The sequence below is a fragment of the Myotis nattereri genome (genome assembly GCF_964212035.1).
Source record: "Myotis nattereri genome assembly, chromosome: 5".
NCBI lineage: Eukaryota > Metazoa > Chordata > Mammalia > Chiroptera > Vespertilionidae > Myotis > Myotis nattereri.
In genome coordinates this window covers 19,775,996-19,792,478 of record NC_138080.1, presented here as the reverse complement: position 1 = coordinate 19,792,478, position 16,483 = coordinate 19,775,996, and the positions used below count along the sequence as shown (strand labels likewise).

The 16,483-nt window shown below is 52.5% G+C and overlaps 1 protein-coding gene across 1 annotated transcript in view; it reads left to right on the top strand.

The window, feature by feature from the left end:
* The window catches only part of MYO9B (myosin IXB), an 86,690-nt gene that overhangs the window by 54,099 nt on the left and 16,108 nt on the right, over positions 1–16,483 (top strand). Inside the window, exons 11-22 of the mRNA XM_081092079.1 lie at positions 2,556–2,677; positions 4,977–5,118; positions 5,366–5,570; positions 6,095–6,176; positions 7,233–7,322; positions 8,618–8,731; positions 10,207–10,246; positions 11,117–11,239; positions 12,066–12,146; positions 13,809–13,919; positions 15,201–15,323; positions 16,302–16,451. Of these exons, the coding sequence (XP_080948205.1) occupies positions 2,556–2,677; positions 4,977–5,118; positions 5,366–5,570; positions 6,095–6,176; positions 7,233–7,322; positions 8,618–8,731; positions 10,207–10,246; positions 11,117–11,239; positions 12,066–12,146; positions 13,809–13,919; positions 15,201–15,323; positions 16,302–16,451 (1,383 nt within the window). The remainder of the gene's footprint in view (positions 1–2,555; positions 2,678–4,976; positions 5,119–5,365; positions 5,571–6,094; positions 6,177–7,232; positions 7,323–8,617; positions 8,732–10,206; positions 10,247–11,116; positions 11,240–12,065; positions 12,147–13,808; positions 13,920–15,200; positions 15,324–16,301; positions 16,452–16,483) is intronic.

Here is a 16,483-nt window from a genome sequence, read left to right as displayed (position 1 = left end):
GAGCAAAATACACAGTGAATTGCAAAGATTTGGATAAATGGGGTTAAATTAAGTATATTATTAAAGCTATCTTCACCCATTTCTTTTTACTTTTGTTGTTATTAATCCTCACCTGAGGATATTTTTCCATTCCTTTTTAGAGAGAGTGGGAGGGAGGGAGGGAAAGACACACGCACACATCAACGAGAGACACATCAATTGATTGCCTCCCGCACATGCCCCAACCAGGGCCGAGGATCAAACCTGCAACCCAGGTACGTGCCGTTGATGGGGTATCAAAACCGAGACCCCTTGGTGCTCCGGTTGATGCTCTGATCACGGAGAAACACTGGCCAGGACTCTTTTTACATTTTAAAATGTGACTATGAGTAAATTTGAAGTTACATAGGTCACTTACATTATATGGCTACTATAGACATTACAGTTTCAGAGCAGGGGCCCAGGGGTCATATTCAGCCCCACTGCCTGTTTTCATAAATAAAGCTTTATTCGCACATGGACACGCCCATTTATGTACCTATCATCCCTGGCTGCTTTCAAGCTACAGCAACAAAACTGAGTGATTATGACAGAGACCATCTAACTCATACAGCCTAACATATTTACAGTCTGGCTCTTGATAAAGAATGTTCGCTGGCTTCCTCGGTGACTTTAAGTGTGATGTTAAGTACTTTGCTGTGTTAGATGTTTGAAAGTGTGTGTTCTGGCCCTAGCTGGCTTGGCTCACTGGATAGAGCGTCTGCCTGGGGACTGAAGGGTCTCAGGTTCGATTCTGGTCAGGGGCGTGTGCCTTGGTTGCGGGCACATCCCCAGTGGGGGGTGTGCGGAAGGCAGCTGATCGATGTTTCTATCTCATTGATTTTTTTGACTCTCTGTCCCTCTCCTTTCCTCTCTGTAAAAAATCAATAAAATTATTTTTTTTTAAAAAGTGTGCTGTTCATGTTGCTAATTATTAACTTACGTAATAATCTGATATAGTTATTAATGTACTTCTATTGATATAATAATAGGTTTTTTATTACTTACACATCCATATATACCAGGTGTACCAGTTAATAATGCGGATTTTCTTCAATAGATGGAGTTACACATATGTTGATATATATGCGATTTGATATGTATGCTCTTTTGTTGTATTGACCGCAAGCTTCAAAACTTCATATGTCAAATTTTCTGAAGGTGTTAACATCATAGATATTTTTGTGCTTAAAAATGTTGAATTTCATGCCCCCCAAAAAAAGACCATTTGCTGGAATTTTTAATTCATTACTTTATTTTGAAGAAAAGTGCTGCTGAAAGTTATCATATACTTTGGGAAGCTTATGGTGAACATGCTCCATCTCAAGATACTTGTGAACGCTGGTTTAAACGCTTTAAAAGTGATGCTTTCGATGTGAAAGACAAAGAACATCCAGGTCAACCGAAAAAGTTTGAAGACCAACAATTACAGGCATTATTGGATGAAGATGCATCTCAAACTCAGAAACAACTTGCAGAAAGATTAAACGTTGCTCAGCAAACAAGCAATAGGAAAGATTTTAAAGGAAGGAAAATGGGTGCCACAAATGGAAAACCAAAAAGTCATCAGTAAAATGTTGCTTCATGAAAGAAAGTCTTTTGCATTGAATTGTGACTGGTGATGAAAGGTGGATTTATTTTGAGAATCCCAAATGCACTAAATCATGGGTTGATCCAGGTCAACCATCAACATTGACTGCAAGGCCAAATCGCTTCAGAAAGAAAACAGTGCTCTGTGTTTGGTGGGATCAGGAAGGTGTGGTGTATTATGAGCTTCTAAAACCAGGTGAAACCGTTAATACTGATCACTACCGACAACAAATAATCTATTTGAACCATGCTTTGATCATGAAACAACCAGAATGTTTCAGAAGACATGGCAAAGTAATTTTGCTTCATGATGATGCACCATCACACACTTCAAAATCAGTTAAAGACATGTTAAAAGATCTTGCCTGGGAAGTATTAACCCACCCGCTGTATTCACCAGACCTTGCTCCTTCAGATTACCACTTGTTCTGATCGATGGCACATGTACTTTCTGAGCAGCACTTCAAAACATATGAAGAAGTGGAAAATTGGGTCTCTGAGTGGTTTGCCTCAAAACAAGAAAAGTTCTATTGGGACGATATCTACAAATTACCTGAAAGATGAGGAAAATGTGTAGCTAGTGATGGACATTACTTAGAAGAAGAAAGCATTTTTGATGTTTCTCTTGAAATTATCGTGTTTTCTTTGATTACAAAATCTGCCATTACTAACTGGTACATCTGGTAGATATGTGCATGCATATATAAATTCAGGGGTGAGCCAAAGTCGGTTTACAGTTGCTCGTGGAAAAACACATGCAGGCTATGATGATTACAATAGCTTTATTAACTCAATGGGACAGTGCACTCACAGCTGTAAACCTACCATTGTCCACCCTTGTATAACATGTTTACATGTACACGTGCCCACCCTTGTATAACATGTTTATATGTGAAAATTGGCCGTGAAATAATGAACTTACCGGATGCCCCTCCCAAACCCTGCAGGAGGAGTACCAGAGCGAAGGGATCTCGTGGCACAACATTGACTACACGGACAACGTCGGCTGCATCCACCTGATCAGCAAGAAGCCCACCGGCCTCTTCTATCTGCTGGATGAAGAGAGCAAGTGAGTGTCCACGTCCCGGTGTGTCCTCAAACCCGGCCACTCAGTCCAGTTCCGTAGCCCCCAGAGCCTTACCCCAAAGCCGAACAGCCCAAGAGCTTCTGAGTTTCTCAAACTCATTTGGCCATAAATCTTGACCTCACATTTGCGAAACGCATGCCCCGTTCACCATGGAAATATTAACACATGCAATCACTGAAACCCACCCGCCCACGAGTCCTTGGGACAGGATGGTGGAAAGTGGGAACGGGCTTGGTGCATCCTTGCAAAGGGCAGCATGTGGAATCGGGGCCCCGACGCCTACTCTCCACAGGGCCTGGCCCCTTGTCTCAGATGCACTGGCGGCTGGAAGGGATATTTATGAGGTGCCTCGTGCTTGGTCACCCAGCTGCAGTCACTGAAGTCACAGTCACTAAAATTCACTGACTGAATTAGTTTCCTGCAGCTGCTGTAATAAATGACCACAGAAAGGGGGGGCTTAAAACAACAGCAATGTATTCTTTCATGGTTCTAGAGGCCAGAAGTCCAAAATCAGTGTCAAAGGGCTGAAATCAAGATGTTGATAGGGCCGCTCTCCCTCCAAAGGCTCTAGGGCAGCGGTTCTCAACCTGTGGGTCGCAACCCCTTTGGGGGTTGAACGACCCTTTCACAGGGGTCGCCTAAATACATCCTGCATATCAGATATTTACATGACGATTCATAACAGTAGCAACATTACAGTTATGAAGTAGCAACGAAAATAATTTTATGGTTGGGTCACCACAACATGAGGAACTGTATTAAAGGGTCGCAGCATTAGGAAGGTTGAGAACCACTGCTCTAGGGGCAAACATTTCCTGCCTCTTTCCAGCGTCTAGCAGCCCCAGATACCCTTGGTGTTTGGCTGCATCACCCCCACCTCCACCACTGTGGTCACATCACCATCTCCTGCCTGTCAGTGTCTCATCTCCTCTTCTTACAAAGACCACAGTCATTTGAATTAGTGCCCAGCCCACCCTCATGGCCTCATTTTAACTTGACTGCATGTACAAAGACCCTAATTCCAAACAAGGTCACATTCATAGCTCCCAGGTATCAGGACACGACTTTATATCACACCTCTTTTTTGGGCCCTTGTGTGTTGCTGAGGCCTCTGTGGGGCTGGAAAAATTAGGCTCACCTCCTGCCTCACACCAGGTCTCCATCCAGGATGGGGACAGACAGGTTCATTCACACTGGAACTCAGAGAGCGAACCTTCAGATAAGAGAAAGGGCAGGGTGCTAGGAAGGGCTAGCTACATGGTCCCAGACCTGCGTGTGGGGGAAGCGTGGGAGGCAAGACCAGGCCCACCAGGGTCAGATCTGTCTTTGTTTAAAATCTGCCCATTTTGGTTTATTAAGGATTTCATTTTTATATTGATATGGATTTTCTAAAACAGTGCATTAAAGTATTATTTATCCAGCCCTAGCTGGTTTTCTCAGTGGTTAGAGCATCAGCCTGTGGACTAAAGGGTCCCAGGTTCAATTCCAGTCAAGGGCATGTACCTCGGTTGCAGGCTGGATCCCTGGCCCCAGTCAGGACACGTACAGAAGGCAGCCAATCAATGTGCCTCTGTCACATCAATGTTTCTCTCTCTGTGTCTCTCTCCATCCCTTCCACTCTCTCTAAAAATCAATGGGGGAGGAAATATCCTTGGGTAATGATTAACAACAACAAAAGTATTATTTATCCAGACGACTACACGAACGGGTCCCTCACTGTCCATACCTAGAAATGATGTGCTTCATAGCTATAGGCTCTTCCTCTTAAGTAGTAGACATTGGGGATTCAAAGGTATGTTTTACTGCTGTGTTTGCAGCAAGGCTGGGGGCGCACACGCAGGGCATTCCAAAGCTGGCTGTGGCATATCCTTCCTGGGAGGCACATACGGCCAGGTACAGTGGGTTCCTTATTCTGCTCCCACTCTCCTCCCTCTAACGGGAGCCCAGGCAAGACCCCCTCCAAGACACAGCATCCAGGCACAGAGGACCCGGGGCCAGAGTCACTCTGTCCTGGGATCACTCCTAGGAGCTGCCCGTGGTAGGTCCAAATCCCAGTCTCACAGCTCTGCCCTGCTCTGAGCTCACGCCACAGCCCTGAGTGCGTCCTTTCGCCCTCGGCCCCTTCATAGCAGCAGCCGGTTCCTGGCCCTAAACCTCAACACTCAGGGCAACCCAAGCACCTGTCTGCCCACCCACCTCCGTGTCAAAGGACCTGCAACCTGCCATGCAGAGCAGGTGATCAGCCACCGTTGTTACAGCTCACAATTTCCCATCTTCCCAGCTTCCCCCACGCCACGAGCCAGACTCTGCTGGCCAAGTTCAAACAGCAGCACGAAGACAACAGGTACTTCCTCGGCACCCCCATCATGGAGCCAGCATTCATCATTCAGCACTTCGCAGGGAAGGTGAAATATCAGATTAAGGTATGAGTCGGGCCCGGAGGTGGGAAAGGGAACACGTGGGTGACCTGGAGGCCCCTTCTCTCTGGTGCTTGCTTGGCCCTTTCCCTTCCGCTCGGTCACTCTGGGCCAGGCACCAGGGTGCTCAGACCCGACCCCTGAATCTCCGCTCCACAGGCAAAAACCACGCTCTCTTACAATGGGTCCCCCACCCTCACCAGCCCTCCCTGTTCTAGCACCAGTGAGTGACTGCCTGCCTCTTTCCCACCAGGACTTCCGGGAGAAGAACATGGACTACATGCGGCCAGACATCGTGGCACTTCTGCGGGGCAGTGACAGCTCCTACGTGCGGGAGCTCATCGGCATGGACCCGGTGGCCGTGTTCCGCTGGGCCATGCTCCGGGCCGCCATCCGCGCCATGGCCGTGCTCCGGGAGGCCGGACGCCTGCGGGCCGAGCGGGCCGAGAAGGCTGCCGGTGAGAGGAGGGTCCCATGTCACCTTCAAGAGGGGGACCCTTGGAGTCCTTTTTGAGGTGCACCTTTCAGAGGCAGTTAGCGCATTCACAGTGTTGTGCAACCACCGCCTGGTTCCAGAGCTCTTCGTCATCCCAGACAGAAACTCTGCCAGGTGTATAACTTAACATCATCACCTTCACAAGGCAGGAAGGCACATCCCTGCTTTTCTGTGACAACCTGGGGCCCGGCATTGTTCAGTGGCTCCCTTAGGGCCACTGGGCTCTAGACACCAACCTTGGGACTCCGTTTTACGAAGGGCGTTGATTAAAGGGACCAAAAGCTTAAGGCCTTTATGAGAAATAGGAATAAATGGTTGCTGTTTGGAGATCAGACACTTCACAGTTCCCTACTCTGCCCACATTCTAGTATCAGGCTATTTTATTAAGATGAGTTCAGGTCAGGACTTCAGCCTCCTAGCAAAGACAAAGGCCTTCGAGCTCCAGGCAACCCCACATCCCCGACTCCATCTTATCTGTGTCCCCAGCAAATCTGTGCAGCCCTGGCGCCCGAAGTCACCTGGGGGAGCTGCAGAGAGGAGCCATCACCCCCTCGGAAAAGCTGTACCGGTGAGCATGACCTTGATCTGTCCAAACCGAAGCTGGTAGACAGCAGCGTTTTTAAGACAGAAACCCCACACCCTAAACCCAGGTTGGGGTTGCCCTTACCCGGCAACTGCTTGAACCAAAGAGACCCAGAAGCAAACAGCACCTGGCCGCCACTTTTCTGCACCCGGGCCATCTGCTTTAGATGTGAGATGGCTCAGTTTACAAAGAGTCCTTCCCATGGTTGGGTTGTGGCAGGTGGTGGGAGGGGTCAGGGAGCCACTGCTCCCTCAGATCCACAGGCTTGGTTTAAAAGCACTTCCTCCCTCAGCCCGGCCAGGCTGTCCTGAAAGCAGACGCTACAATACCTCATTCACAGTCAGAAACGCCGGTACCTCTTTTCTGCACATGAGATGAGGTGGGCTATTTTGTGGTCACTTAGGAATGACCCAGGGCCCTTCACATTCCCGTTTGTACCAAGCGGAAGAGTGATCAGGCATGTGCTCCCAGGAAGGTGGGGTGAAAAAGGCCACACCGGATATATGACTGAGGCAGTGACAAAGCCAAAGGAGGGAGCTGTGTAGCCGGACAAGGAGGCGGGGTATGCCAGCAGTGGGCAGCACGTGCCCCAGCTCTGGGGCAACCAAGTCCCTGAACATCAATCCCCAAAGCACGAGTCACTACATTTTCAAACATCAAAATGTTATTTTTGTGCCCTTTGTAATAATTTTTAAGAGATACATAAAAGTGTGTGTGTGAAGGTAGAACTAGCAACTGAGTGACTGCTGTCATTTGTCTGGAAGCATAGTGTGTCGTTTCCCTGCTTTTATAAAGGTGCATTTTTAAATCGGCTTTTTCATCCAAAAGAGAATAAGATAAAATCACATTACCCTCCCCCCTTTGCTTATAAGGTATTTTTTGGTTGGTTGGTTGGTTGATTTGTCTGTTTGTTTTCCTGCAAAGACTGACCGGTGGCCCCTGACTGGCAGTCTCTGCAGTGTCAGTCTCCCCAGGGCCTGGCCCCCGGGCTGTGGGTCCCGCCCCTGGAGTGCTTCAGTTCATACAGACTCTCCCTTTCAGCTGCTCAATGCTAGATTTCTCAATTGACGGCTCTGAGGAGTTCGATATTAACGCTTTTGAGGACATCTTTGCTTTCTATGAAAGCAAGAAGTAAGTAGAGCGAGGGCCTTCGAACCCAAGACCAGGGAGGCACAACAGAGGAGCTGGTCCCTAGGCTCTCAGTGCAGCGTCCAGGGCCAGGGGAGAGGGGATTGGTGAGCCACAGGGCACTCTGACCAGGCACTCTCACCATATTTAATCAAGTTAGGGGGGTACAGACGGAAGTCACAGGCCTTGTCCAGAGCCCCGGCCGCTGCACTGACTGCTCGGGGTGTGGAAGTGAACGTGACCGCTCTGTTGTCTTTGCCCTCCGTGCCTCCCTGGAGGGTGAGGGAACAGAGGTAAGTGAGGCTGTCCAGCTGGGCATGGTGCATGGAACACACGAGGGGCTGCCGGTCGGGGTCTTCCCAGGCCAACTGCCCAGAGCTTAAACATGCATTTGAAATAACTGGAATAAGGAATTTAAAACAAAAACAAAACAATCAAAAACCGGAACCTCCCGTCTTCATTCTGTAGTCGGTGCTTCCTCACTTCCGAAGTTCTATCAAAGACGTTTGTCACCTAGACGTCCTTCACAAATACCTCCTTTCAGAGCGCTAGATTTCCCCTCTAAGTTCTCATTGTCACACGCCGGTGCCAGAGTTTGGGCCTAGAACATACTCTCAGATCTGAACCTGAACCCACAGTCATTGAACAAAACGAAGCTGATAAGATTGAACTCTTTGGGGTAAAGATCTGCAGCCAGGGTTTCCCGCCCTCTGCTCCGTGCCGCTCACTGTGGTGGTGGCCGGCGTGTGCACGTTGAGCAGCGTCCCTGGCCTCCCCCTACTTACCCTGCCTTGTGGCCACCAAATGTCCCCTAGAGGGAGGACAGGGGACAGTACCACTCTGTTTGAGAACCCCTGTGTGAATTTCAGTTTATTCTTCCTAAGGCCTCTTTTGAAGGCAACAAGGAGGCTGACATGTGGCCACAGGAACATCGAGAGAAACTAATCCGCTTTTCTCCGAGAAGCCCCCTTCTAGTCCCTTGATGCCTTTTGCAGATTCCAGAAGGCTCTTCAGTGTGAGGCCTTTTTCAATTATAGGCGAAACCATTGAGCTGGAAGTGGCCTCAACTCCCTCAGAGGAAGGGGAGCCTCTTTGGGGTGGGGGCCGCTCCTGGCTGAACCCCTGCCGCCTTTTTGGTGTTAGAGGGAGAGGCAGCAGTGAGCAGGCCCTCCAGCTGCATGTTTCGGCTCCAGTGGCCTGGGGACAGCCCCGACCATGCCAGGGACCCCAAGGTGGGGGACCCACTGCTCTAACTTGGTTTCCTTTCTGTCACTGCCCCTCTACCCCTTCGCTCTCAGCGATTTGCATGACCAAATCATCAAGACCATCAAAGGATTGCCCTGGCAGGGTGAGGACCCCCGTAGGCTTCTCCAGTCCCTCAGTCGGCTCCAGAAACCCCGCACCTTCATCCTGTGAGTCCCCCCCCAAGGTTGCGGGTGCCACCCCCACAAGTGCAACGACTGCCCCCCCTGCTCCCCGGACCCATAACGCTGCATCAGCTGCTGCAAACGCTGCACTGTCTGCGGTTCCATTCTCACACCAGCAGTTGCTCAGCCCAGTGGCCCTCGTAGTATGCTCACCCTCGTGTCTGCCGTGGCCGAATCCCCACCAGCTCCCCCGTGTCCTGCACGGCTTCACAAGAACGCGCCTCCCACAGTCTACATCTCTTCCCTCAGACACGCAGGACACGGCCTGCGTCCTCCCCCTTGCCACTGAGCTCACAAAAAGCTGTCAGAAGCCGGGCATGTGATTCTGTGGACAGGAGTGCGATGTGGTAGGAAGGACCCAGAAGCCACATAAATTAGGCCTGGACCCCCTCCTGCTCACGCCTGGCCTGAGTGCTCCAAGCATTCAGCCTTCGTCTGCAAAGCGGGGGTGATGATTTTCATGCCCACAGCGCCAGGGAGACAGTTGGGGCTGGCTAGTGCCCACAAGGCAGCCAATTTCCAAATATATTTTTTAAATATATTTTATTGATTTTTTTTACAGAGAGGAAGGGAGAGGGATAGAGAGTTAGAAACATCGATGAGAGAGAAACATCTATCAGCTGCCTCCTGCACACTCCCTACTGGGGATGTGCCCGCAACCAAGGTACATGCCCTTGACTGGAATCGAACCTGGGACCCTTCAGTCCGCGGGCCGTCGCTCTATCCACCGAGCCAAACCGGTCAGGGCCAAGTACATTTTTATTAGGCCTCATCCCACCCCATGGAGATGAAGATGAAACCTGACACACACAGGCCCTCACAGCCATGCATTGTGCAGATCAGGCCCCACTCCTCAGCTGGTCGTAAAAAACGAGCTAAGCTGCAATTTTTTTAAAAAAAATGTTTCTTTTGTTTCCATAGTGTCCGACAGTGTGGGGGCCATCCCTCCTTCCTCCACCAAAAGATCAGGTTTCATTCTTAACTTTGCGCCAGCACAGATTCAAATGGCGCTCCTCCCAGGCCCCATTTCAGTGTTCTGCAGGGCGGGAGGTCCAGAAGGGGTTCTGCGGGCCTGCTTCAAGTTTGCCAACATGTAGCAGATAGAGCTGGGGCACCTGGTAGGCATCCGAGCCTTGCAGGGCCCCTCAAAGCTCCTCTCGGAGGATCCCCATCACTTTGTGAGTCCCATCAGCTGCCCGTAGCCGGCCCTGTGCAGACGCATGCTCTGCCGTGTGGGTTGCCAGCCTGCCCCTCGGGCTCCCCCGGAGCCAGTGTGCAGAGCCGGCAGAAGCACCGCCTGGTCCTTGGAGGCAGCGGTAGTGGCCTCGTTGCACTTGTGCTTCTCGACTCTTCTCTCTGCTCTCGCTCCGTCTAACCCGCCAGGCGTGGCTTGCTGAACTAACCCAGGTCCAGACCCATGTTCCTTCTGTTCACAAAACCATTTTTAATATTTTTGACAGGAAAAGTAAAGGTACCAAACAAAAGCAGATCATTCCAAAGGTAAACACCCGCGGCGCCGTCTAACGCTGCCTTGCTTTTTCTGTCTAGAGCACCTGGCTCATGTCATTTTCCAGAAAATGGGGACGGGTTGGGGGGAGGCGGGGCTGGCTTTTAACCTCTCTGACTTCCTTCTTCTTTCCCTTATCTCCTTCTCCCCCCTCACCCCCACCCCCCAAAATGCCTCCTGTTGGGTTTCTTGGGTTTCTTAGAAGTAGAGTTTGCACAAGTGGTACAAAGGTGGGAAATCCCAGGAGAAGCCTGAGGGGCCGGGCAAGGACTGAGCAGAAGGCGGGTTCAGCCTGGTCCAGGGGGGCCCAGAGTATGAACCGCGACAGAGTTTATGCTACTTGGAGGCAACAGACCCTCGTCCTACCCACAGCAGCGGTCTTAGCCACCCCCCATCTCCAGGAGACACAACACCTGCTGCACATGTCCAGGCAGCCGAGACCCCAGCAGCTGGCTGTGGGCAACGGGCACCCAGGTGTTCCGTCTTCACATGCAGCATGTGGACGATCATGAAGTTGGTAGACGAGTAAGAGCAGCCTCTAGTCTGGTCAGCAGAGGAGACAGTGCCGGTGCTCGTCGGGCAACAGTGAGAGTCTGCATAGCAGGAGGCTGTGATGGCCCTGGCCTTCCAGGCACTTGGGCCGCAAGAGAGGCTGTAATCAGCCCTCCTGGCGCCAATGCCATTCACAGGCACAGCCCAGATTTAGTCCCACCAGGACCGCCTGCCCCCACTTTCCGGTAGCAGTCGTGAAACCAATACTAAGCTGTCACCCCCAGGAGCATGGTCCTGGCTCCAGAATCAGTGCCTCCTGGTGCCCATTGGGGCCTCAGGAGGGCAGGCCAGACCCTGTGTGTCCGTCCTAGAACCTGCTGGACTCCAAGTCCCTGAAGCTCATCATCAGCATGACCCTGCACGACCGCACCACCAAGTCGCTGCTGCACCTGCACAAGAAGAAGAAGCCCCCGAGCATCAGCGCCCAGTTCCAGGTGGGTGGCCCGAGGCTCCCCGGGCTCAGCCAAAACAGACTCATTCTCCCAGGGTTCCCGCCCCTGGCGGTGCTGGACATCTGGGGCTGGATCATTCTCCCAGGGGGGCAGGGCCATCCTGTGCATTATGGAATGTTGAGCAGCGTCACTGGCCTCCACCCACCAGATGCCAGTAGCATCCTCCCGTCATCACACAACCAAAAAGTCTCCAGATATTACCAAATACCCCAGGGAAGACAGAAAAAGTTAAAAAATATCATGAGTCAGTATGTGAGTTAATATAACCACTGAGCTGTGCCCTTAGCTCATGTTTTCCTTTTATTCCCTGGCTGTCAGCAGACATCAGGACACCTTTTGTGGGGAGTCCAATGGCTGCTGACCCTCACCATTAGGTTTTTTTATTCCTTCTCTCTTTTCTCAATCTGAGTCTTCTGTTCCGGCTTTTTTACAATTACCTCATGCAAGAGCTCCCACAAATCCTTTGTGGAAACAGCAGACCAAAGACCAAAATCACTGCATACGTGGTCCCTTCTGAGGCTGACACATGTTTAAATCCCCAGAAGGAGTTTATCTAGTCCCCTCTCCACTTCTACCTGAAGCAAAGAGCTGGATGACCCTAGGAAGGTGGCGGCCACAGGGACCCCACAACTCCCTCAGGGGCTCCCCAGAGGGGCGCAGCCTCTGGTCAGAATGTCCAGCTGTGACCTCCTATGTCTCACGTCAGCACGGACTCCCGTGGTAATGCAGGCAGGTGACCTGGATCCCCGCTCACTGGGAGGCATGCCTCCGGGGACCTCAGCTAAATCCCTTGTTTCTCTTTCCCCAGACATCCCTTAACAAGCTCCTGGAGGCGCTGGGCAAGGCGGAGCCCTTCTTTATCCGCTGCATCCGCTCCAACGCTGAGAAGGTGAGGGGCTCCTGTGTCTGCGGGAGATGAAAGCCCAGGTCTGGTGGCCAAGGGGGGTGGGGCGGGAAAAGCCTCAAGGAGCCAAGTGTTCACCTGAGTTCTGGGAACTGTAAACATGTCATGACCGGCGGTTTGGGGGGCGGGGGGCGGGGGGGTCAACAAGGGCAACCACAAGCAGGAGTCATCTGGAACAGGAAGGGGCCGCGGAGAAGGCTTGCTGGAGGAGGGACAGGTCTCGATGCTCTTCAGATACATCCCAAAAGCGGCCAGTGCACAGTGTGCCTGAAGGGAGGGCCTGAGGTGGTGCAGCAGGAGCACAGAGCCTGCCACTCATCCAGAAGTTTCTTTAAAGACAGAGCCTTGGTGGGGCTCTGACGGCAGGCTCGGCCCTCGATGCCAGCTTCCTTTGCCCCAGGGGCCACTGGGACCTTGCCGGGGGCCATTGGGATCTAGGCTCCCTCTCTGGTACAGGTGACCCCGGGGCAGGGGACCCTGGTGGCTCTCTTCTCCCGTACCCTTTACCCCTCCTCTTCCTGTTACCCTGGCTCCCCCCTGCTCCTGGGATGCTCCACTGACATCCAGAGCCTGGCTTCTCCCTGCGGGTGCCATGGCTTCCTCTCCTCCTCTCCCTTCCTGCCTTTCAGTTCTCCCAGTGGTGTCTCAGAGAAGGTCTTCTCCTCCCCTCACCCCCACCCCCATTCTTCTGGCAACAGAGTATGACCCTCCTTCTTCCATCAGGGATTCTTACTTCAGCTTCGGGCAACCTGGGAAATGCTCCCCCAACACCTGCTCTGGGCAAGGGTTGTGCCAGCAGATGGTTCTTGGGGAGGAGGGTGGGGGCCTGACCTGTGCGTTGTAAGGTATTAAGCAGCATCCCTGGCCTCCAGGAGCCCACCAGATGCCAGAAGCAGTATCCCCCACCCAGTCATGACAACCCCATCCCCAATGCCGTTCCCTCCCTTCCATCCACTTAAAATAACACTCATTGGCGTGAAGGCCATGCCCCTGAGCTCCGGGCTTGAAGCCCCCTGAGCCAGCATCGTTCCCTCCTTCCCCTTGCCCCTGTAGCTGCAGGCATCTCCCTACATCTCTTGTCAGCCCCTCAGCCTCCACCTCCTTCTCTGGGCCTTCACCCAGCTTTCCCCCCCTCCACCTCAGCACTCAGCCCAGGGTCCCCTCTCCTATGACACCTCCCACAGGGACCTCAGCGGCATCCACCCTTCACACATGCGTCTGGCTGCCCACCCCCAGGCTATGCTCTCCTCTGTGGAACCCTCAGTACTTACCCACGCACCTGGCACAGAGGACAAGTTCAGCCCAGGTTTGGTTTGGGCCCCTAGAAAAGGGCTCTTTGCAACACATTACCTTGAATTAGGCAGTAAGGAGTGACATATGTCTCCTCAACACCAGGATTAGAACAAATCAGATAACAGGTTTTCGAGAAAAAAATGAATGCCCCGAGCACTCCTTTATTCCAAAAAGGAAAGGCGGATCCTCAGGTGCCCGTGCCTGCTGTGCTAGGTTCAGTTCCAGACCAGCCAGGACCATGTCCCTATCTGGAATCCCCCACGACCTTGTCCCACAGTCCCTCTTCCCCCGCCGCCTGCCGGCTTGGACATCTGGCCACAGGCACCTGCCCTGATTGCTTGCATCCCGTTTCAGAAAGAGCTGTGCTTCGACGACGAGCTGGTGCTGCAGCAGCTGCGCTACACGGGCATGCTGGAGACCGTGCGGATCCGGAGGTCAGGCTACAGCGCCAAGTACACGTTCCAGGTAGGCTGACAGGCGTGGCTGCCCACGACACAGCGGAGGGCCGAGGGCCAGCCACCTCTGCTTCCGGACAGGTGCTGCTCTGGAGCACAAGCCCATCCGGTTACTTAACGCCAGGGCTTCTCCACCCGGCACCGCCGGATCGCTCCGTCGTAGGAGGGCAGCTTTCCTCAGAAGAGGTGTCTGGGCCCCAGCTAAGCCGTAAGGATGCGGAGGTGTGAGACCGAGCCAGGAGGAGGGATCTGCACAAGCAGCCCCGTGTGGCCTGCCCTTTATTGAGCACCTCCTGCCAGCTTTTATACCCAACTCTTATTCTGCCCACCAGCAGCTGGAGGGCCCGGTTCCTACTTTCCTGATATAGAAACTGAGGCCCAGGGAAATGGCAGCCTCAGAGAGAGCTCTCTGGGCATTCTCAAAACACAGGGGTCATTAGTAACCTCGCGTTGGTGAAGATCAAATTGTAGAGCAGTTTCTGAGTCGTGGTTCCCCTGACACGTGGGACTGAGTCGTTCTCTATGGTAGAGCCATCCTGTGCACCGTGGGTGCTGGGCAGCCTCCCTGGCCTCCACCCACTCGATACCAGTAGCACACTCACCCCTGCCCCCAAGTTTGACAACTCAAGATGTCTCTAGACATCACCAGTGTCCCCATGGGTCAGCATGGCCCAGGTTGAAAACCCCAGGTTCGTTATGCTAGCTGGCACCAGTTGTGAGGTGCTGCAGTGAGCAGTGGCTCCAGAGCCAGAAGTGGCAATACCTGGTCTCTGTTCAGACTTACCCGCGAGGCTGTGGGGACATGACTTCATCATGGCGTGCCTCTCTTTTCTTATCCACAGAATGGAAGTATGATTTTTCTAACCTTATTAATGGGAAAGGCAAAATTACAGAAAAGGGAGAAAGTGCTAAGTGTGTTTTACTAATGACTGGCTCTTGAAATGTAACAATTGTTTTCCTAAAAAGCATGTGCCTCCAGTTACGGTCCAGCCCTCTACTGAGCCGTAGACTGAGTCCTCCCTGAGGTGGCCCGTCTCCTGGGCACTCCCCCCAACAGTAGCAGCACCGAGCAGGCCCTCCATGGCCACGCACAGCGGACTGAAAGACCCAGTGCTCTGTGTCTGCGACAGGCTTTCTTAGGTTTCAGACGATTTCAGAAACGCCACGATTTTAGCTTCCATACCATTTACGTCAGACTAATCTTCGGCTTCGGGAACCGCTCGATGAGGGCACTACCATCCCTGCTGGTGGTGCTCACTCGGATTCTCCCCTCTCTGCCTAAATCACCCAGGATTTCATAGAGCAGTTCCAGGTGCTGCTGCCCAAGAACGCCCAGCCCTGCAGGGAGGTCATCTCTGCCCTGCTGGAGAAGATGAACGTCGACAAGAGGAGCTACCAGATCGGAAAGACCAAGGTCAGCGTCCCCGTCCCCCCCCCCCCCCCCCCCGCCTTCCGTCATACAGGGTCCTTCCATGACCCTGGGTCACACACAGGGAAATAGAGGCCTCTGCTGAGGCCTGATGCCCGGGCATCCTGGAAGCCAAGGGAGCACCATGAGGCTGGGCGCAAGCATCAGGCCCATTTCCAGGCTCCTCACGTGGAGGCCACAGACCATCACAGCATTCCACGGGCTGTTCAAGGGCCAGGCAGCAACCACTGTAGCATCTGGCAGGTTCCCTTCACCCGTCTTCCCTCCAGAAACCGTCTCCACCTCTGGATGTATGTTACTTGCTTCTTGTCCAACAAGTGCCAAGCTCACCTCCCTGTTGTGCAAAATCCCTCATGGCTCCCCAACACATGTGACCCAGCAATTCCAATTCTAGATAGTGACCCAGAAGGACTGAAAGCAGGCATTCAGACAAGTACTTGTACATTTCATAGCAGCATTAGTCACAGTCGCCAAAAGGTAGAAACATCCCAAATATCCATGAACTGGTGGATGTGTGAACACAGTGTTCATCCGAACAGCGGAATATTCCTCAGCCCTGACTCCTCGGAAACCTCATACTGAGTGAGAGAAGCCAGACACAAAAGGCCACATAGCTTGTGATTCTGTTTAGACGAAATAGCTAGAAGAAGCAAATCCAGAAAGACAGAAAGCAGATTAGCAGATGCCAGGGCCTGTGGCAGGAGGAATGGGGAGTGACTGCTCACTGGGACAGGGCCTCCTTTTGGAGTGAAGACATGTTCTGGACCTGATAGAGGCGGTGGTGCACAGCACCGTGAATGTTCTAAATGCACTGAATTTCATGTTACAGGAATTGCATCTCCGTACATTTCAAAAAACACTCCCCTTGGTCAGGTCAGTCAGCACTCACTCTCGAGGTGGCTGTGCAAACCTCCTAGACTCAGGTTCTGACCGCTCCTATCCCCACCCCCACCCCCTACCCAGGTTTTCCTGAAGGAGACAGAGCGGCAGGCCCTGCAGGAAACACTGCACCGGGAGGTCGTACGGAAGATCCTGCTCCTGCAGAGCTGGTTCCGGATGGTGCTGGAACGCCGGCACTTCCTACAGATGAGGCGGGCGGCCATTACCATCCAGGTATCGCAGAGGCCGAAGGGCCCAGGTGTGGG